Source organism: Myotis myotis, unplaced genomic scaffold (assembly GCF_014108235.1).
Source record: "Myotis myotis isolate mMyoMyo1 unplaced genomic scaffold, mMyoMyo1.p scaffold_m19_p_9, whole genome shotgun sequence".
Classification (NCBI taxonomy): domain Eukaryota; kingdom Metazoa; phylum Chordata; class Mammalia; order Chiroptera; family Vespertilionidae; genus Myotis; species Myotis myotis.
Window position 1 is genome coordinate 77,318,805 of NW_023416401.1, and position 23,390 is coordinate 77,342,194.

The following is a 23,390-nucleotide window of genomic DNA, read 5'->3' on the forward strand; positions in this document are numbered from 1 at the left end:
CAGGTACAAAGGATTCCTTGGAATATCTCTGAACATGAAGCCATTCTAGATCAGCCAGGAGAAGGAGGCCATGGGCCCAGCTAAGCTAATTGTCTGTTAAGAGAAGTTTTGAACTTCCTAGTTAAAAGTTCATAGTAATCATCTGGTAATTGTTTAAGTGGCTTGTCATTGAAGTGCGAAGTTGGAAATACTGTAATGTGAAACTTTGGTCTAGCTTCATTAGCTGCAGTAGATCTTAAGCAATAAAATGAAGGTCAGAATTTAAAACCCACACAACCCTATTGGCTTTGTTCATTTATACCAGGGGTGGGCAAACTTTTTGACTTGAGGGCCACAATGGGTTCTTAAACTGGACCGGAGGGCCAGAACAAAAGCATGGATGGAGTGTTTGTGTGAACTAATATAAATTCAAAGTAAACATCATTACAGAAAAGGGTACGGTCTTTTTTTTTTTTTAGTTTTATTCATTTCAAACCGGCCGGATCCGGCCCGCAGGCCGTAGTTTGCCCACGGCTGATTTATACACATAGCCCCAGACTGGATTCCTACCCACAGCCACCCAGCACCAGTCACAAGTAGAATCAGGCCAGGGACCCTGGATGACCCAGTGTCGCCCTTCACCACTAATGGGAATCACCTTCCACTCCAGGAGCACAACCTATGATACTCGGTCTGTTTTGTTCATAGAACACAGTAATGACATACAGTTAAAGAAGTGGTCCCAACCTGTGGACATTGGCATGACTTTCAACTGGGTACCAAAAGCTATATTGTCGGGTGGCCATTTGACCTTCTCAGGAGGCCTAACTACTGGAACTCTTAAAAACCATCAGTATAATAAATGGGAAAGACCCGGCCAGCATGGCTCAGTGGTTGAGCATCGACCTATGAACCAGGAGGTCCCGGGTTCGATAAATGGGAAAGATGGTGTCACTTACCTTGGGTTTCCACACAAGACATAAATTGATCTCCTCCACCTGACCCAAACAGCCACCTGAAATAGAAATAAAGAGGATCTTCCTGCTTTTTGCTATTCCAGCCTATACAAGTACTTTGTTAGCATTCACATCATCCCATGCCTGAAATTTTAAAATTGAACAGTACTTAGTATTTATCAACTTTGAATAAAATGTTTCACTATCTAAATATTAACTATTCAAACTTTGAATTCACCAACAAGAAGTTGCCTACTTTAGAGTAAATAGTTCGTCTTACAAGAGAAACTTGAAAAGAATAATAACTACAGAAAAATGGGGGAAGATTTTGCAGAATATTTTTCAGAATATTGACTATGCATCAGTAGAAATGAAGTAGCAAGAGGCTTAATTTCTATATACATTTTTTATTACTAGAAGATTAGTATTCTCCTCCATCCTCCACCAAATAAATGTTGAATAAATATTTAAAGAACATGGGTTTGAAGAGGCGCCAGATTACGAACCTGCCTGGAGTGCCTGTGTCTCAGGCCGATTCTGTTTTTGGAAGTCCTGGTTGCTCACCCATATTGGCCTGCAGTTCTACTATTTGATGTTATCTGGCAGCTGTGGTGCCCACCATCTCCCAAGACTGTTTGGAGAGAGAATAACAAGAAAAGGACGGAAAGACAAGAATGCAAGTATCTTAATAACTTTAACCAGCTTGGTGTCTTTCAAAGGCACAATACTATGCAATAAACTTACTCTAACTCTGCCATGAAAATTTCTAATTGATTGTGCTTTTCCTTAGAAAGGCTCAACTCAGGTTTCCAATAAAAACTTGGAGGCAAGAAGCAGGTTTCTCACCAAACTTGAAGTGAAGAGTTCCAGCATCTTACAGATAGTTGAAACTTCAAGTTTTCAAAGTCCTCCAGAGAAGTGAAATTCTGTACTATTTACAATACATTCCTGGTGTAGACGTCATTGTCTTCGTTTTCTCAAGCCTGAAGAAGAAAGGGCAGTGTTGGCAAACAAGTCTGTTGTCAGGCAGTCTTTACATGAGATTTTGAGGAACCCTACAGAATATGCCATTATTGTTTAGTGGGGAGAGATGGGCAGTGTCATTGAGAAGTGGGAGAGGAAGAAAGGGAAGGAATTAGTTAGGGGGAGAATGAGAGGCCATGAAAAATCTTCAAGGCGTTGGACATTCTGAGCCTTTAGACCAGTGGTTCTCAACCTTCCTAATGCCGCGACCCTTTGACCCTTTCATACAGTTCCTCATGTTGTGGTGACCACCAATTTCATTATTACAAATTGAATATAAATAAAGCATAGTGATTAATCACAAAAACAATATGTAATTATATATGTGTTTTCCGATGGTCTTAGGTGACCCCTGTGAAAGGGTCATTCGACCCCCTTTGGGGGTCGTGACCCACAGGTTGGGAACCGCTGTTTAGACCATTTCTCCTCTCTTGCTGAAAGCAGGTAATGGGTTAAAGCCTGAACTCTGGCTGGGATTGGAGACATGCTGATATTCTCTTGGGTTTATATTCTCTTTGCCTCAGGTTTTTGTCTTTAAAGTGGGGATAACAATAGTATTTACCTCAGGGTGTATTTCAGAGAAAAACTTTAAGGCGGTTTGAGGCCCATGGTTGCATTCAATAAATGTTAGTGGTCATAATTATCATCATCATTATCTGTCTCATTATTGTTAGGTCGGAGAGAGCCCAGGATCGGATACATGCAGACATGACAAGATAATGGACTTCCCCTGTAATTTCTCACAGATCAAGGTGCCAGACACAGATACCAGCTTCTTCTCCCTGAATTCACATACCCCCACACAGATAAGAACTTCGTCCTGAATATTCCGCCCATTCCCTGAAGCAGAGAATTCCTCAGCTCATGTCCCCGCCCCTCACCCAACCGCAGTATAAAAAAAGCGCCCCCCTCCCTGTTGGCGTGAATCCACGTGCCCTGTCCTTGGGGTACGTGGGTCTCCCAGGGACGCAGAATAAACCTTTTCCTTTCCTTTCTTTTCTGATTCACTGGACTCTATTTCTTGCGCCGCCTCCTGAGCCACCTAACCTAACAATTATCACCATCATCATCATTATTGTCTCTATTATGACATCACAATGTCTATCATTACCACCACTGTCATCATCATCTTCACATCATCAAATTATTATCCCCACCATCATCTCCCTCACCATTGTGACCATCATCACATCATCATTATCATCATCACCATCATCATCTTTTTCCCAATCATCACATCACAGCCACTATCATCACTACCATCATCATCATCATCATTGTCCCCTTCATCACATCACAATCACTAGCTTCACCATCATCATACCCATTAAATCAAACACCATTACTGCCAAAGTTCTTGTTCCAGCATCTAGAAGGGTTCAGGAAATCTGGAGAAGGCTGTGCGTAGATTAAATAGGAGTCCAGAGACAAAGCATAATTTTGAAAGGCATTTGAGGGTCAGAGGAGCCTAGTTTAAAGGAAACTAAGATCTCCTCATCTCAGGACCCCATGCTTTTTATTAACACAATTTGTCCTGAGGCGAGGCAGAGATACACACTTCAAAGGGTCAGGGTTTCGAAGAGTCCATTGTCAGAATGGAAGAATTAGCCTACAGCTGTTCAGGTGTTTGGCCTGTAGGAGGCAATAACATGTAGATTAAGATGCCCTGAGCTGTCTGGCAGAAAATAATCATCCCTTTTCAGGTTTGGGGAAATGCCTTCAGCCATTCCCAACAGGTGACTACATGTATGACTCAACCCTGTTGAGTCCCCAAGTTCCATCAACCTTTTGATGAAACTCTTGCAATTATGACATGCTGGAATTGGCTTCCAACACATTACCATCATCAACCCATTTTTATCATCATCATCATCATCATCATCATCATCATAAGTTTTATCTAGTAGAATCAACAGTGATTTCCATTCAAGAAAAATAGTCTGCACTTATGCATCCAAATATCTCAGCCTGGAATACTAGAACCTCCCAAAACGGATCTTAGCATATTTCTGCAGCCTCATCTGTCTCTACTTTCTCACCCACAATAGTGAATAATTTGTAGTTTTCAGCACAAACCATGCTAATTTGGGACACCATGCTTTTATTCATGCCATTCCCTTGTCTAGACAATTCTTTCCTGACTTTTTTGTTTGGCTGATGCCTGCTCATCTTCTTGGACATGATATAAGCATCAACGCCTCCAGAACATACCCTGCCCTCACTCTCTGAAGCCTAGATTAGGTGTTCTCCCTTTAATCTCACATAGAATCCAGTGACTAGCTCTATGTTTAGTTTTAATGTCAAATGCTATGCTTACATATTTAGCAGACATGTTGGCACTTCATCAGATAAACCTGAGTCCTCCTAACTAGTTTGTGTGCCTAGCCAATAATTTTTGTGCACTTTCATTCTCATGAGTCTCCTTGGTGACCTTCAAATAACTATCTCAGGCTGTTGGAGCCACTTCACCAGGAAAGTGCCAGGGAATTTGTGTTCTTAATACATTAAATAGTGTCAGGTCTCATAACTGCTTATTTTTGAAGTAGCGACAGGTACATGAGGCCTCTGCAACACCGGTAATCTGATGTTAAAAGTCTGTGATTTCCACTCGGGACAGGTTCCCAGGTCTTGCCAATGTTTCTGTGGTTTATTGCGTGGATTCATAGTAGAAGGAAATACTGAATTCTGCTTAATGTTTAGTGAAAACAAATACACAGGTTGTTCCCATACAAATTAACAAACTCCTTAAGTCTTTTTAAGTACTCCTTGGGGAGTTGGGGGTGCAGGGACCTCAGGTCAAGAGCCTCCATCTCACCGGAGGTCTCTGTGGAAGGAGAGGTGGGGCCTGGCAGGGGTTAGAGGAGTAGAGTTACTCCTCAAATAGAACACAGCCAGTCCTTCTCCTGAGATGGTGTGTGGTATGATGGTTAGGAGCACAGATTTGAGTCAGGTCACCTGGGTTCAAATCTGGCCTCCTCCAGCTACTAGCTGTGTGAGCTAACCAGGTTACTGAGCTCGGTTCCCACCTGCGAGGCTAGATTAAGCCCAGTGCCCCATCCTGCAGCTGTTGAGAGGGTCAAAGGAGAATGCATACTCCTGGCACCCAGTGAGGTCACGTAGGCATCATCCCAGCTACATAAACCTGTCCCTAGAACCTTCCTTCAGTGTGTTTTGAGGGGAAGTGGCAATTATCACCCCCATGTTCTTGAAACTGACAACCGATAAAGCATTCTTCCCCCACTGAACTATTTCTCCAGAGATGGCAAATCTCTCATTCCCAAGGCTTCCAAACAATGACCCCAATATGGTGGCCTCCAGGAACAATGACCAGACATGGGCCTCATCTGGGTAGACTCCTTTCAAGTAACATAATTGTAGGACCTATGCTAATGGAGCAGGTACATTAACAGGTTCCTTTAGTGCTTGGGTCCGCTCAGGAGAAACCTTTTCAGTCGGGAGTGGTTCCCAAAGACCTTCACAGCTGACAGCATGACCACGGGGGTGAGGGACTAAGGGAGAGTCCTCCATAGACTGGCGGAAAACAGTTGTTTCTACAAGTGGCCCATTTTTATAAATTGCATTGCATTCCTTCCACAGTCTTCCTTAACTGACTTCCCTCATTTTAAAGCGGTCATTTGGGGGTGGAAGGAAACATCAGTAGAGGAAGAAGAAGTGAGACAGAGAAGGAAAATTGCTAGTAAAAGGTATTTGCTCGAGGTTGCAACACTGTGGGCACCTGAAGCTTAATTCATTGGGGGACCCAGGGAGACAGTGCAGTTACCCCCCAGGGAGTATGGAGCTGGGTACTCACACACCAACTTTCATCAGCCATTGTTCAGGGGCTCCCAGCGACGGTAACACCCCAGAACTTCTTGACTGCTTTGTGAAAGGCTAAATCAAAAGTCTTCAAACAAATGGAGATAGATCCTGACATTTGAAAGGCAGTGGAATGCTCTAAATTAATAAGGCCTAAAAATATGATGGGACCAGGGGCACCCAATAGCCACCTGCTACATTCCTCTTCCCTGCAACTACCTCCGACTAGATCCTCGTGTTCAGAACCCTAGTCTGGCTGTGTGGCTCAGAGTTTGTCTCTTCAGTCACTAGCTGTGGTGTTTCCAGTCGAATGATGTCTGCAGAGGTAGCAGAACTTGAAAGTAAGTGCCTCAGTCAGTCCCAACGTGGCATCATGGAACCATGGGATACAGAGCCATAATAGGAGGGAATTATTTTTAAAGAATTAACTTTTGCCAAAACCGGTTTGGCTCAGTGGATAGAGCGTCGGCCTGCGGACTGTAAGGTCCCGGGTTCGATTCCGGTCAAGGGCATGTACCTGGGTTGCGGGCACATCCCCAGTGGGAGGTGTGCTGGAGGCAGCTGATCGATGTTTCTCTCTCATCGATGTTTCTAACTCTCTATCTCTCTCCCTTCCTCTCTGTAAAAAATCAATAAAATATATAAAAAAAAGAATTAACTTTTTAAAAAATCTAATCAAGTATGATCACTTGAAACTATGGGGGGAAAAGCAGAGAAGGGAAAAGAAGGAGGATCTTTTATGGTTATTATTCAAGCCCCATTCCCTGGGAGATTGAGAACAATTTCCACCAAGACCAGAGTTCTATAGATCTTCCCTAGGAATTGCATCTCCTGAGCACCACCTTCGTTGAAATTAAAGACAGAGCCACGTGAGTGCGGATGATGTAGTAAAAGGAAATTGCCTGTGAAAACCGCTGACTGGAGATGCCACATAAAACAGCAGGGTTAATGTTGAGCTGTTCAGATACATTTGCCCTCACAATTCAGAAGCCCTTCTGTATATCGACATTTCAGCTAGAGCCTGTTCACCTCCATTAAGCCACAGGCCACCATAATTTCCTGTTACCTTAGGCATTTTTCAGTTTAACCACAGTCGCCAAAGTTTTCTAGTTTTATTAGTCCCAATCAACCTCTGAAACTGCCTGATGAGACAGTATTTATCTTTCAAAATCCCGGATTAATAGCCACTTTCCCTGTGAAACCTTCTCTAACCTTCTTCACTACCCTTGCCCCTATCAGAGGCACGTAGCTGCAAGTGGCAACAGAAGCACTGGGGCGGGGGGGGGGGGGGGGGGGGCCTTTTCTCACACAGTGAGAAATATGGAGGGAAACGATTTCTGGCATTAGATCAGCTGGTGAATGGCATCTTCAGGGCTCTGCCACCCTTAGCATATTGCTGTGCATCTTCATGCTGGTTGTCTCATGGCCATACAACAGCTGCTGCCATTCCACACATCACAACCACGTTCAAAACAGGAAGAAAGGGTGACTTTAGTTAGGATCTGTCCCTCATTCTCATCGGCCAAAACTGTGTCATATGGCCATGGCTAGTTTCAGGAATACTAGAAAAGCTGAGGATATTGTCACGCCACCACCCCCCGCCCCCAAAGAAAGAGCCCAGAAAGTCTGTTTTCTTAGAACTTCTTCTTATTGTTGTTTTCTCTGTGGCTCTTTCTATCACCTTGGCTATATCTGTTACCTATTGCCTAAATGATGCTGTGTAACAAATGGCCTCAAAACCTCAGTGCCATACAACAATAAACACTTACTTAGCTCCTGGGTCTTTTGAGTTGAGTTCAACTGAACCAGGTTGAGCTTGGCCAGTCTCAGCTCGCCCGTGTCCTGGGGATAGCTGCCTGTCAATTGAACCCTGACAGCTTCACTTAAGACAGCGGGGGTGATTCAGCTCCGCTTTATGTGTCCCCAGCAGACTAGCTGGGGCACGTCCTTCTGGCATTGTCATCATGTCATGAGGTGCTTTGCTGTGTTCAAACCTTTTTGTTCATTTGTTTCTGTTTACTCCCCACAACAGCCTCGCAGGCTAACTAGAGAGCACGTGCGATTGGTCTCACATTGAAGGCTCCGCTGGGTAGGGAGAGCTCGCTGTTCAAAGTGGTTCAGCTCAGAAGTGTCAAGTCCAGGACTGGATGTGAGGTCCTTTACCCGCCCTGGGCTTCCTCCAAGGCTCCAGGCTGCCTGTCTTTCAGCAACTGCTTGCCAGTCAGTGCTACTCAGGCATTTCCTTTGACAGCTTCCAAAGGTGACAGCAGCGACCCTGTGAGCACCACCCTCCACGGAATCCATTCACCTCATATAAATGGGCCCTTGTTCTGTGCAAGCCACCCTAAGATGGTGTGGAGATGAATGTATGAAGGACTCAGCTGCTGCCCTTCCAGAAAATGGAGGCCAGGTACACGGACATAAAACATGGCTCATGGTCCAGGCAGCCCACAGTCAAGGGCCCTGATAAGTTATGAGGGAAAAGGAGATCCTGTGGTCACGAGGCTTGAGTTGTAGCTCAAATAGACCATCCCTCTTTCCTAGACACCCCTTATTCACCATTTCTAGGTGTCCCGCATTTGCTCCTTCTGTATCCTATAGCCTGGCCCCGGCTTGGATTCCAGGGTGCATTGCAGCACATTTGGATTGTCCCAAGGTATTGGGCCAGTTTGAGCTTTTTTGAGATTCATATCTGTCTGTCATTTTGTGATGCACCTTGTAAAAAAATATGATTTAAAAAGAACATCACCCAATAATTCCACATCTGGAAATGGATTCTAGAAATAGAAAAGGATATAGGTTTAAAGATTTTCATCACAGCAATGTTCATGGTCCATTCATTTATAGAGGAAAATATGGAGCCACTAAACATAAAGAGGTATCTAGAGTTCACACAGGTTCATACTGAGCACAGTTATACATTTATATCTATGGCATGTTTGTATGTGAGCAGGCGATCAAAATAACTTTTAATAATAAAAATAAAAAACATCAATGGCTCTGACCAGCAACCCCTAAAAGTGGGTGGCTGGGGTTCTGAAGTTGTCCCTCCTTCAGTGTGGTTGGGTAAGACAACTTACTAATAGGCACTCTGAAAATAGAAAGTGGCAATTGGCTGGTGAATCAGAAGTGACCTCTGTATGGGAAGGCAGCCAGGCTCCTTGAAGGCTCAGAGAGAGTCATGAGTTCAAATCCAAGCCCTGCCATTTGCTAGCCGTAAGTCCTTAGCCAAGATACTATACACTCCTTGAGTTGTCTGAGAAATGGGGCCAGTAATCCCTGTCTCCCACAAGAGTTGGGAGAATTGTATAAAATAGTATTTGCAAAGTACCTAGGCAGTGGTCGGCAAACTGCGGCTCACGAGCCACATGCGACTCTTTGGCCTCTTGAGTGTGGCTCTTCCTAAGCCTTAGGAGTACCCTAATTAAGTTAATAACAATGTACCTACCTATATAGTTTAAGTTTAAAAAAATTTGGCTCTCAAAAGAAATTTCAATCGTTGTACTGTTGATATTTGGCTCTGTTGACTAATGAGTTTGCTGACCACTGACCTAGAGCATACCTGAATTCCTGGACCAATAAATAGTGGCACATATCATTATTATTACTGTTATTATTATTATTATTATTAACATCAATGACAATACATCCTTTGGAATTATAGGAATGGTCAAATTAATATAAAAATGCTTCACTCTCTAAAATACCTGGGTTAGCTCTTTGATAGTAGCATCAATACTAGGAAGTTTTCTGCATCTTTTTTTCCCTCCACATCTTAAAACTTGATTTGTACATTTGTTTTGTTTTGGTTTTATTGGTGGTAGTAGACTCTTTAGGAGCAGTTTTAGGTTCACAGCAAAACTGAGCAGAAAATATAGCGTTTGCTTATTTCCACTGTTCCCCTTCCACATGCACAGTCCCCACCCCCACCAACATCTTGTTCAGTTTTGTTTGTTTTCCAGTGGGAACCTGATTTCCAGTGGGTAGCATGGAGGAGTTAGAGCTGAGTTTCTTGAAGTAAAGTGGCAGACCTGCCCTTAGATGCTAGGAGGTGGGTAGGAACCCCATCACCTGGCGGGCCCCTCCAGATGTCCAGAGGAAGTTGCCACAAGGTGTCTGACTGAGCGTGGGAATCCCCACCTCACATTGCCTTGTGCATAAGAAGTCATGTGGCCTTCTTTCTTTTTAATTTTATTTTTCAATTACAATTGACATTCAATATTATTGTATATTAGTTTCAGGTGTACAGCACAGTGGTTAGACAGATACTTGACAAAATGTTCCCCCTGATATTTAAGGTACCCACCTGGCACCATACGTAGTTATTCTGAGTGGATAAAAAAGCAGGGGTACAGATACATAAGGAAATACTGCTCAGCCATACAAAAGAATAGAATCTTACCATTTACAGCAGCACGGATGGACCTACAGGGTATTATACTATATGAAGTAAGTCAGACAGATGAAGGCAAATATCAAATGATTTCACTTATATGCAGTATCTAAAGAACAAAATAAATGAATAAACAAAACAGAAAGAGACTCATAGATATAGAGAACAAATTGATGGTTGCCAGAGGGGAGGGGAGTTGGGGGGCCAAAAGGAAAAGGTGAAGGGATTAAGAAGTGCAAATTGGTAGTTACAAAATAGTCACGGGATGTAAAGACCAGCATAGGGAATATAGTCAACTGATACAACTCAGCACCAAAAAACAAACAATTCAATTATTTAAAAATGGGCAGAGGCCCTGGCCAGTGTGGCTCAGTTGGTTGGAGTGTCATCCTGTACAGCGAGGGTCACAAGTTCAATTCCCAGTCAGGGCACATACCTAGGTTGTGGATTCAGGCCCTGGTTGAGGCACATCTGAGCAGTAACCAACCAATGTTTCTCTCCCGATCGAAGTTTCTCTCTCTCTCTTGCCCTTCCTCTCTCTAAAAGTCAATGAACATATCCTCCAGAGAGGGTTAAAAAAAATAGGCAGAAGACCTGAATAGACACTTCTCCAAAAAAAACATACAGATGGCCAATAGACATGTGAAAAGATGCCCAACATCACTAATCATCTGAGAAATGCAAATTAAAACCACAATGAGAGATCACTGCACAACTGTCAGAATGGCTATCATCAATAAATCAACAAGCAACAATTGCTGGCGAGGATGTGGAGGAAAGGGAACCCTCGTGTACTGTTGGTAGAATTGCAAATTGGTGCAACTGCTATGAAAATAGTATGGAGGTTCCTCAAAATAGTTAAAAATGGAACTGCCTTATGAACTAGCAATTCCGCTTCTGGAAACATATTTGAAGAAACAGGAAACACTAATTAGAAGATATATTTGCACCCCTATGGTCATTGCAGTTCTATTTACAATAGCCAATATATGGAATGTGTCCAACAATGGGTGAGTACATAATGTGGCTTTCAACAGCCATCAGTCTTGAAAGCACAGAGAATCTGGTAGATCTGTTCCTTTCTCATCCCAGTTCAAGCATTGATATTGTGATGTGTTAAATGGGGCTTCTTGCCTTGAAATAGGATCAATACAAAATATTGGAATGCAGTCTTTGAGAGGTGGTTTGTGGACTTCCAAATGGCATTGGCTGTTTTAGTGAGTTGAGTATGTCAGCTATGGATGGCTTATTTAGGTCTTGGTTAATTCAAAGGTGTGCAATCCTATATTCCAGTTAATGCATGTGTCTGTCCTTTCAGAGTTTATGATAATATCTGCATATCATTGGATCAGCCAAGTCATTATACAGAAGAGGATTTGAGTCCATTGCAATTTGGGAATGTGTGCTCTGACTCATCTACAAAGCTATAAAATACAACATTAATTTTTTAATTGACATATTAAAAAATACCCCAAAGGCAAATAATTTTATACAGATTATGAACAAACCAATAAATAGAAAGTTATTTTTAAGGCTTTTGTGCATTCCAGGCTTCTTAGCCTCCTCAGAGAATAGTAAAGTATAAAACAGAGTTGCTACTTTTCCAATCTCCCACCACCTACAAAAATCACACAGGAAATCCAAATTCAAGGTAGACAAATCAGAAAATATAGATAGAAATTATAAAATACAGGTGGAGTCACACCAACCAAGGGAGAAACTATTTTGATTTATGGCCTTTCAAACCCTTATATGCAAATACACTTATATAAGTATGCATATATGTATGCATTCTTATACATTATTTAACAAAAAAGAGATTGTACACATTATTTTATAATATTTTTCATTTAGCAATGTATTATAAGTGCCTTTCCTTGCCACTAAATATGGATTTACATAATCTCTTTTCACAGTATGTCATTGATTGATGAATTATAGTTTACATAACCCATCCCCTATGGTATATTTTGTTAGGTTTGATCATTTATTATAGTCAGCATTTTGAAACAAAATACCCCTGGTTTTGTGCACTTGAATATTTCCAGACTCAGGTGTTAAGACGTACTTGAGAATCTTACCGTCTGGTTGTAGAGACAAAACACAATGCAAAGAAAGCAAGCTCATAAAGGGAGGAGGGGTGTCTAAATTAGTTGACAGCCAAGAGTCAATGGCCAGAAAAACCATTTCACACTTAGGTTGCTACGTAAGGCTTCATGAAGGAGAGTTGTAAGTGGTAGAAACTTAAATCAGCTTAGGTGTAAAAAGTGTATGACCAGCTCATGAAATTGCAAGTTCACTTTGATTTCAGACTGAGCTGGGTCCAGAGTTCACTTGATGTTACTGAGCACGTGTGTGTGTGTGTGTGTGTGTGTGTGTGTGTGTGTGTGTGTGTGTTTTCCATCTCTTGGTGTGAGCTGCATTCTAAGCCAAGCTCTTTCTCCATGGCAGCTGCCTCCAGCAGCTCCAGACTCAGGAGGTTTTTATATGTCATAAGGAGAGAAACCCTCTCTCCCAGCTTCTCTGTTAATCCCTTGCAGAACTTTTGCTCACCCGCCACTGTATAAAGGGAAGTGGGTGTCCTGGTGGCTACTTTGGGTCATGTGCCTGTGCCCTGTGGTGAGGAAGGTGGGCAGGGTGTGACTGAAGGCCCTTCGCATGGAGCAGTTCTCAAAAGACAAAGATGCTGGATGGTGAAAAAATGAGAGGACACTGGAACTTGAAGGATAAGCAACCACATCCATTAGATGCTTTGGGCTGCAATTAACAGGGAAACTCCAAATCAAACTGGTCTGTTTACCAATATGTTATGTTATGAAGTCTGGAGGCAGAGTGGGCTCTAGCACCACATGATCCTGGCTCAGTGATGTCATTAAGTTGACTGAGGGTCAACTTCATCTCAAATCAGATTTCCCTCAATATGGCTGCCAATGGCCATCAGGACTCCTAGCCTCTTTGTCCATGGCCAGCACTTGAGGGTGAAAAATAGCTCCCTCTGTCAAGAATTATAAGGCTTTTCCTGCCATCTGATTGGACCAGCCTAGGTCATGTGCTCACCTCTGAATCAATAGCACACTGACTCTGGAGCTACTGGGGACTACTACACACTGATTGGCCAATTACTATCTACTCCTGGAGGAAAAGGTGGGGTTACCTTCCACATGGAATATGGTAGATATTTGAATGAAACTGTAGTACCATTAGAAGGATTGGAGGACACCCACTGGGTGGTCAACCAACAATGGGATCCAAATAAGACTTCATTAGTTAGAAAGGAAATATGGAGTTGGATAAGAGAGGCAATTTATGGCCTGGTCATAGCTGACCAATGATGTGGAAACAACATTACAGAGGCTGTCCTACAGGGAACAGGAGAGTGCACTAGCTCATTTGGAAGTATTCATTTACTTATTCTTTTATTGCTTATATATTTATGGAGCACCTACCATGCACCAGGCCCTATGCTGTGGTGAGTGCTGGGGATAAATGAGATAGATATAGTTCATACTTCACATGAACTTCTAGTGGGGAAGACAGCAGACAAATGAATTTCACAGATAACATGTCAAGAAAAACAAAGCAGGGTAGGAGGATAGAGAGAAAGGGAGGGAAAAGAATCCAAGGCCTCTTGCATAGGTTGACATTGATCCAGAGACTTGAAGGACATGATGAAGTGATACAAGGTGATCTGAGAGAGTGTATTCCCAGCAGAGGGAACAGAAAGTGCAAAGGCTATGGGACAGGCATCCATGGCATGTTTGGGGAACAGTGAGGTGGGCAAGGGGACAGTGGTAGGGAATAATGTCAGAGAGGAAAGGTGAGATCACATGGGACCTCACAGGCATTGCAAAGACTTTGTTGTTACCCTGAGTAGAATGTTGAATTCATGATGACAGAGGGTGGCCAGACCCTCAGCCCATGGCTTTTCCCTGACTGACTTAATCCTTTCTCCTCTCCTCTCTTCTAGGCCATGTACATGTTCTACGCACTGGCCATTGTGTGTGACGACTTCTTCGTCCCCTCCTTGGAAAAGATTTGTGAGGTATGTGCCATTATTCTCAGCATTTCTGAGCTGGGCACTGGTACTGCTCCAGCCTGCTCCGCGGAGGTCCTGGGGAGCACTCTATGCAACCGGGGTGGGTGGGAACACCGGATATCAGCATGCTTCAGAGTGATGAGCAACATTAGCATAAAAGCACCATCAATCTGCTTAGAATTCCAGGACACCCATCTATAGTCGGGCTTTAACACACACATGGCCAGTTTTCCCTGTCCATTTGGCTATAACTCATGGTACTTACTGAGTTCTGCTTCCAGTTTTCTTTTCCTCTTTTAAAATCTGCTCCTCCATTCTCCTTGTCACTCACTCCCTCATCTCCACCATTCCCTTCTGCTTCAGTAACCCTCCTTTGGTGATTTGTGGGGTCCTTGTCAAGTGAGAAATCTCCAGCCACACACACCCATCACCCTTCTTCTGTGTCTATGTATAGAAATGCTCCAAGCAGAGGCCTGAAAGGGGGGAAGATGAAAGAATTGGCCACAGAGACAAGGGCATGGACTCTGCTCAAAATCTGCCCAGTGACACCAGGCTGAATACCAAGTTAAATCCCTTTTATCTGAATTTTCAGCATATCTAGAACCCTTTTATTCTCTTGCCTCCTTCATCTTTTTCTCTGTTTTGAAATGTAGTTCCTTTATCTGGAAGCTTTCCATTTTATTTTATTTTTAATTCAGATGCCTTTCCAGAAGGGATCTCTACCAGATGCCTCTCCTATCTGGAGCTCGAGTTTCTTTATGTCATTCTCAAACTTCATTGTCCCTCCCCTTTCCTCCCTCCTTCCGCCCAAGTATCAGATTCAGTAGGTCTTGGGGGCCAACAGGGACCAGAAGTTATATTTCTAATAAGTATCCAAGTGCTGCTGAAGGTACTGGTCTGAAACCACACTTCGGGAACCACTAACTTAAGCAGTACCTTCTATATCCTGGAAGTCTGTTAATTTTGTGTACTTAGAAAAATAAAAGAATCAAGGCCTGGGAGTGTGTTCCTTATACCATGGAAGGAGGATGAGGAAGAAATGAGGTGGACTGTGGACAGGTGTGGAAGGAAGGCCTTTGTTCAAAGTGAGGTAACCTTAGAACAGGGTCGCCTCATGGGAAAGATGAAGAAGTTCTGAAGCCCTTGTAAGTGGGGTCATTTGCGATCTCTAAAATACCACCATTTGGTGGTTTGTTTTTCATGCAAAGCAAACTACTCTTTCTTTTCCAAACAACTTGAAAAAAAATAGTAAGGCCTTTGTAGGGAGCAGCTATAGGGTCGAGCCTCAGACTGACCTGTGGCAGAGCCACATACAAGTCCCAGCTTGGAGGGCAGAGCCCTTCTAGCACAATTAGGCTTGACCCTATAGCTGCTCCCTACATCTGGTGAGATGTTGCCAGGGCCGAAGTGAATTAGGAATGAAAGAGGGGACATAAGGAGGTATGGAGGAAGAAGCCAATGGAGTGGGTGAAGGAGAGAGAGAGGAACTGGAGATGATCCAAGGTGTGGACTCCAGAATAATCCCCCATCGGGGAACCCAAGCTGGAGAAGACCCAGCAATGCAAGGCTCCCAGCTTGCGGCAAGTCTTGGCAAACCACCCCAGGAGTGTGAGCTCTGCGTTAGGCGACCTTCCCACAGACTGCCGGCTCCCCCTGAGACAGGATGGCAGGGTGCCCTCACAACCACACCTTTTAACTTGAGGTATCAGCACTCCATCTAAGGTCTCCTCAGGACCCCATGTGAAGTTTAGCTGTTCAGTCGAGAGTGAGGAACCCCAGGATTCTAGATGAAAATGCTCCATTAGGGCTCCTGCAGCAGACTTGCTGGTTGGTGGAGCCAGTAGCCTACGCCAAGGCCATGCTGCCCCTCCATGGCTGAGCAAGGGAGTGCAGCTGCTGATGTCACTGGGAAGAGTATCATCAAGAAGATCTGGCACACCAGGAGGAACTGGCAATTTACTGATGGCCAGCAGCTCACTTTTTGAGTCATGATTGAAAACAGAAAAGCTAAACATGCTAACCAGCCTCTAATGCAGGGGTCCTCAAACTTTTTAAACAGGGGGCCAGTTCACTGTCCCTCAGACTGTTGGAGGGCCGGACTATAGTTTAAAAAAAAAATTATGAACAAATTCCTATGCACACTGCACATATCTTACTTTGAAGTAAAAAAAAACATAACGGGAACAAATACAATATTTGTATTTGCGTGTGGCCCGCGGGCCGTAGTTTGAGGACACCTGCTCTAATGTGTATTTGTCTTGTCTTCTTGCAAAACACCTTTGGATTAACCAACAGGGTGACCTAGAGAGTTTATTGAATAGAATATCTTGGCAGAGCTGATGCTTCATTACTTTCTATGCACCCCTCACTCACCCTACCCCAGGGTTTCAAGGTTGCATTGAAGATGGGAAGTAGGTTTCAGGAGGATGACCCTCCTCACCCCAAAGCCTCCATAGCCTCTTAGAATCAAGGCTCATAAGCTGGTTACCATGAGCCTGATTTAGCCTTAGATCAGCATGGTAGTGAAAAAAAATCAGGACATTTTGCATTTTAAAAAAATGTGGACTTTTGCCGGGGTCCAACCCCAGCAGGTCCAGGGGTCCCCAAAGGCGTGGACGGAGTCAGCGAAGAAGGAAGGACACGGAGACAGTGTTCAGTTGATCAGCAGCCTAGCCAGGATCTCCAGCCAAGTTCTGGTCTGGATCTCCAGAGGGGTTCTGCTTCGGATCTCCAGCCAGGTTCTGTGTCCATGTTCTCTTGCTAGGTTCTCCAGGTTCTCCAGCTAGGTTCTGTAGCCATGTTCCCTCGCTAGGTTCTCCAGCCAGGTTCTGTCCAGGTTCTCCAGCCAGGTTCAGTCACCAGGCTCTAGTCAGGTTCTCTTGCCAATTTCTGTAGTCAGGTTCAGTCCAGGATCTTTTGCCATGTTCTCTCGCTAGGTTCTGGCTCTAGATTCTGTGTAGGTTCTGTGTCTAGGTTCTGAGTGTAGGTTCTGTCTTCTAAGTTCTGTCTTGTTACATCTGTATTTATACCAGTTGATTCCAATCCTATCAATCTCTATTCCAAAGGTTAGGGCGTTTCTTATCTCCATTCCAGGGAGTAAAGATTATGTAGCTTAAGCATGATTGTTCGTAGTTAAAGTGATTAATTACCCGCCTGGCACTTAGTTAAGAGGTTTTATTCCCTCCCTAACTTCAGGGGAAAATCCCTACCTGGGGAAACAACCTTTCTCAGAGACCTTGGTTAAAACACATAGTGCCAAGAAGGTGAGCAAACATATTAAGAACTGTATGCCATATATGCCAGGTCCCTTGAAACAGCAAGCATGGACCAGCTCCCGGCAAATTCCCCCTTTTTTATTTTTTAAAAGCCAGGCATTAAAAAGAAAAACCTGAAATGCTCTCTTGTATCCATTTTAAGAGTAGGATTGGCGCTTTCCGCTATTACCTGAGTCCTGATCTATCACCCCAGGGAGAGCTTGCCAATCCTGCACTTTCCCGGGGTGGAAAGGCTGCAGTGGGGTTAAGGATAAGGCTCCTTGGGCCTACCTCCTCCCAGGCCTTTACATTTACCTTTCCTTCCTCAGAAAAGCATGGACATACTTCTTATATAAAACATTCTGTCTGACTGGGAGTAACCTTAATTCCTCTGCTAGCAAGCATATGTGTTAAAAGATCAATACAGAGTCTTATTTCTTTAGACTCAGTATGGCACATCTTCTTTTGGCATCTCAAAAAAAAAAAAGATAATTGGACGGAAGGAAACTAGACTTCAGGTGGTAGGCACACAGTATATAGTAGAGTATATACTAGTAGATATTGTATTATAAATATAGACACCTGAAACTTATATAATGTTATTATTAACCAATGTCACCCCAATCAATTTAATTTAAAAGTAGAAATATTTTGGAACTCAGAGGGATCTGAGTGGTCTGATGTTAGAAAGGATGTGAATGCCTACCGTGCCTCACACTGGCCACTCCACTCCTCCCTGTTATCTGCACAACCCTAGGGGCATTGGGATTGGGGACCTCTAGATCTTGTAAAGAGCCTTTAACTCAAGTGGAACCTCCTCCCGATCCTGTCCCCCAAGGGGGACAATGAGAGGAGCTGTGGCCCAGCCAGGGCAGACAGGCAGCAGTGGCTGAGCTCTGGGAGGAAGAGAAAGGACCAAGCTTGAGACCTGAGAGTCACAGGGTTCCTAGGGGTAACTGGACTCACATGTGCTTTGTCCTTGCTCCTCTGTAGCGCCTGCACCTCAGTGAAGATGTGGCTGGCGCCACGTTCATGGCGGCAGGCAGTTCAGCTCCAGAGCTGTTCACATCTGTCATAGGTAGGTGACAACCTGGGGACATCTAAGCCCTGCCCTCTCTAAAGGACCTGGGCTCGGTGGTGGTTGTTCATTATTATCAGTGCACAAATTCGTGCACCAGTGGGGTCCCTCTGCCTAGCCTGGGGTTTCGGGCCAAAAACGGCTCTCTGACATCCCCCGAGGGGTCCTGGATTGTGAGAGGGTGCAGGCCAGGCTGAGGGACCCCACTAGTTCACACTTGGGGCCAGGGAGGGATATGGGAGGTTGCCCAGCTGGGAGGGACCGCGGGAGGGCTCCAGGGCATGTCCAGCCTGTCTTGCTCAGTCCCGATCAGCCAGACCTCAGCAGCAAGCTAACGTACCGGTCTGAGCATCTGCCCCAGGGGTGGGCAAACTTTTTGACTCAAGGGCCACAATGGGTTCTTAAACTGGACCGGAGGGCCAGAACAAAAGCATGGATGGAGTGTTTGTGTGAACTAATATAAATTAGTTTGCCCACAGCTGTTCTGCCCCCTATTGGTCAGTGCATGTCATAGCGACTGGTCAACCATTCGACTGCCCCTTGGTGGTCAGTGCACGTCATAACGAGCGGTTGAGAGGCCTTAGCATATCATTAGCATTATTACGCTTTGATTGGTTGAATAGACGACCAGACACTTAGCATATTAGGCTTTTATTATGTAGGATTAAAGAAATGCTTTTACTTTGCATGGATGTGCTCCAGCCCCAAAGCCAATGCTCTTGTGGGACGGTGTCCCCAGTGCAGATTAGAGAGCTCCCTCCAATGCTCGACTGCTTCCTGCATACTCTCTGTGATCAGCCTAACACTTAAGAAAGTTCCTCTGCACACACCTTGGAATACGAACCGCACAACAGCCAGGCTGATGTTGGCTCTGTGTTTCAGGCGTCTTCATCACCAAGGGCGACGTGGGAGTTGGGACCATCGTGGGCTCGGCCGTGTTCAATATCCTGTGCATCATCGGAGTCTGCGGGCTCTTCGCTGGGCAGGTAGGAGTGATGGCAGAAGGTGGTGTCTGGGGAGGAGGGCGTGGAGGTGAGGCAGCGGCCGGTCTGGCAGGAGCAGAACCAGCATGAGGACCAGTGGTCTTGGACAGTGAGGATGTGGGATCTCACGCCCCAGGAGGCTGGCTCAGCTAGACCTGGAAATTTCCAGGCACCATCCTTTGGTCTCTGTGTTGATGGAATATAGAGTTCCCAAATTCATGTAAGTAATTAACCAGTCTGAAGATATGGGCCACGAATCTGAAGGTGCCATGCTCATTTTGATATATTGATCTGAATTGGAAAACCTAAAACAATTTTGGGCATGGTGTTCCCTCAATGTAAATAGAGTGAAAAGAGAGAGAAGGAGACAGGAAATGACCGGTGTGTGTTTTTCTGCTAAAAACAATTTGCATCCATCACAGTTTAGGACACATCTACAGTTAGGAAACATTTTATTTACATGTTCACTTTAGTTGACTTTTGGGGTCACCAGGGGTTTTGCATGCCTGCATTTTATCTATGAAGACTATGCCACTGCCAGGGGGTATCATGGGGGTCTTTGTCCTTTATGAACTCTGGTGTTCATTTTGGAAAGTCTTGGGAAGACACCCCGAAGTCACCAAAGTGTGAGGCTTTCCGGCATCCATGGCGTTGCAGGGGCAAACAGGGGCTTGCAGCCATCCTGCCAGCACTCATGTCCTACTTTCCTGGTAGAAATACCCAGGACTCTGAGTATTATCTAGGAAAAGTGACTTCTAGAAACCCATCAAGGGTGTCCAATTGCAGTATTGAGGTACCTGGTGGTCTGATCCAAGGTCCTGATAGAAGTGGCTGGGTGGTTTGAAGGGCTACAGAAAGCTCCTGGGAATTTTCTCCCACGCCTTTCTGTGGCCCCCTGGGTCATTCAGTCAGCCGGCCGGCGGCACCCAGTGCTGCCCGTCTCTTGAATGCAGACTAGAGAGTGTCTGAAGCAGGATGCACTCCAGCACACCACCGCTGTTCCCCACTGCTTGCCTTTACCTCCATCATCTTCGTACCAATTTATTTGTCTGGGTAGCCTGGTGAGTTTATTACTTCTGGTGACAGGCAGGACACCTTGATCTCATCAGGAATCAGCTCCAGCGCTCACAGGTGAACAGTTACTTCTGAGAGGGGACAGCTGTGTCCACATGTGGTTATTGAGTTCTGCCCAGCTTACAGGACTGAACATTTTCTTTCTTTATCCTTTTGGTCAGTTCTCTCTTCGTCTTAGATTTTGTGGACCCACAATATAGTGTTTTGTCGATCTCCTATACATGTAGTCAGTACCCAAAAACAGCCTCTGTCTTTGCCTTCACTTCCATTTGTACTTCACTGGCTCTCATCTGAGTTGGAGATGAACAGTCACATCCTGCAGAAGTCTGTTGCGATTAGCACTCTCTTAATTAGCATTGCTACCATTAGTAGTACGATTATTCGCTTGGCGGTTCTTAGTGTTGTCATTAGTTCATTAGTCATTTGTACCTGAAACTTGATGTGAAGGCAAGCCCAAACAGGAAGAAATAAAGCAAGCAAATGAAACAAGTGATGGGGACATAGCTAGTAAATGCCATGCAACTAATTACATATGAGGTGGCTTGAATGCATTTGTGTTTCATAATTTATTAGCAATGCAGGAAATCACTTGTCTTGTTAGAACAACTACTTAGAAGACCAATTGCTTCCTGAATGTTAACAAGTTCTGGTATCAGTCACTACCTCCCGGAAACTCTTTGCCAAGCGCATCTCACAGCCCTGCAACCATTGTGGAGAGAAGGAGCAACCTCGATGATATTAGAATGAGCCCAGATGATGATTCTGGGTGCCAGCCATTCCTCCTGTCTTTCTGTGTCCTGTGCCTAAGTGGAGAGTTCCAAAGCCACACAGTTCTCTTTTTCAGGACTTTGTAAAATCCTCAAAGTCTTTGCAGGAGGAGCAAAATGATGTTTTGGGAATCCGATTGCCCTGGGTTTGAATCCCGGTTCTTGCTGGCTGTGGAGCCATGGAGAAGTTGTTTCACCTCTTTAAGCCTCAAGTTTTCTCATCTATAGAGTAGATACAAGTGCACTTACCTCCTACCATCGCCTTAGGGATGAAACATAACATGTTCAGCAAACAACACCAGCCCTACACAGAAGATGCTCAACAAAAGTTAAACACCATTATCAGCTCTCAGAATAACAGCAATCCCTGGGTCTCTTGCCTCAAAATTCCATGCTGGAGCCTTAGCCTGTTTGGCTCAGTGGATAGAGTATCGGGCTGCAGACTGGAGAGTTGTGGGTTCGATTCCGGTCAAGGGCACATACCTGGGTTGTAGGCTCCATCCCTCATAGGGGATGTGCAGGAGGCAGCCTATCAATGATTATCTCTCATCATTAATGTTTCTATCGCTCTCTCCCTCTCCCTTCCTCTCTGAAATCAATAAAGATACATATTTTTTTTTAAATAAATCCCACACTGGGTCACTACAATAATTTAACCAACCAGTGGGAGGAACTTAACAACTAACTTGTGGAACAGCAGCCAGGTGTCCGGTGGCAAGGGCAGGGAAGGTCAGGGAGAGGGTCTCTATGTGAAATTCCAAATGAGGAGAGGCTGATTAGAAGAACCATCTCAGGGGACTGACTGGTCTTGCCTCTGTGCTGTCTGATCAGTGGGAGGAAAAGAAAAATCAGTACGAAATGAACGTGCCTGGCATCCTGAGCCGCCCTCCCAGCTGGTGGAGCCTATGAAGCGGCATGTTCCAGCAAAGGACGGTTATTGGCAATTGAACTGATTAATAAATTCAATCACGGGGCTCACTTAGCATTGTTATTTATGTTGCTCCACACTTTCATTTGGCTGTGAGAATTACCAGCTCATGCCCATGGGGCTCTCTCTAATGTATTCCTGCGTGAAGGGCTGCTCGTGACCAAGTCTGTTACCCATCTGAAATTAAAGTAATTAAGCCGTAAGGTTTGAGTTCCTGTCTCAATTAGGGTTTTGATGAATTTTATGTAATTAAATGTCTGCTGTATTTGCAGTTTGCAAACATACCCAGTGCTTCGGTGTTCGCCTAAGGTGGTTTGGGGAGTTTTACGGGACAAGAAGGAGATTGCTTCTTAGAAAGTGGCTTATAGAATGGTTCTTGGCATCCCCGCAAGACATTTATAGGGCTGTGGTCTTACAAGCTTTTTTTTCATTTAAAAACAAAAAATAACAACAAGGAGAGAAGGCCAGTTTATTTCCATCTTGTGAAACAATGCACTTATGAATTTAAATCCACCATCCAGAGCATGTTAAGCTTTAAAGACATAACCACAAATAGAGAGTAAACTGCATTCCAGGTTAGGACTTTCATATTCCAGTTATTACAGGCCGGCAGATGGCCCCAGTTTGTAATAAAGAGCTTCAGCATCAGCTCTCCTGGCATCCTCCAAATGTACCTGATGTTCATTGGAGAGGTCCTTCTAATCGTGTCTGGGTTTGCCTTGCTGTTCATGCTGGCCTCTTTAAACAAGCCCGACAGTACCCAGAGGTCGTACATCTGAATTGAAACCTGCTTTCAGTGTCACTAATCATCAGAGAAATGCAAATTAAAACCATTATTAGGTATTACGTCACACCTGTCAGAATGGCTATCATCAATAAATCAACTCACAACAAGTGCTGGTGAGGAGAAAAGGGAAGACTCATGCACTGCTGGTGGGAATGCAGACTGGTGCAGCCACTGTGGAACACAGTATTGAGTTTCCTCAAAAAGTTAAAAATGGGAGCACTGCCTTTTGACCCAGTGATCCCACTTCTGGGAATATATTCGATGAAACCTGAAATAATACTTTAAATGAATATATGCACCCCTATGTTCATTGCAG

General features: G+C 44.4%; 1 protein-coding gene across 5 annotated transcripts in view; it reads left to right on the top strand.

Annotated features, from left to right (window-relative positions):
* SLC24A3 (solute carrier family 24 member 3) overlaps positions 1 to 23,390 on the top strand; it is a 490,708-nt gene that overhangs the window by 348,638 nt on the left and 118,680 nt on the right. For 4 of the 5 annotated variants that reach the window (XM_036323250.1, XM_036323251.1, XM_036323253.1 and 1 more), the window contains 3 exons: positions 14,135 to 14,209; positions 18,451 to 18,535; positions 19,418 to 19,521. In XM_036323250.1, the coding sequence (XP_036179143.1) occupies positions 14,135 to 14,209; positions 18,451 to 18,535; positions 19,418 to 19,521 (264 nt within the window). Of the gene's footprint in view, positions 1 to 2,632; positions 2,711 to 14,134; positions 14,210 to 18,450; positions 18,536 to 19,417; positions 19,522 to 23,390 lie in introns of all 5 variants that reach the window. The other variant, XM_036323252.1, reaches the window with a different exon arrangement.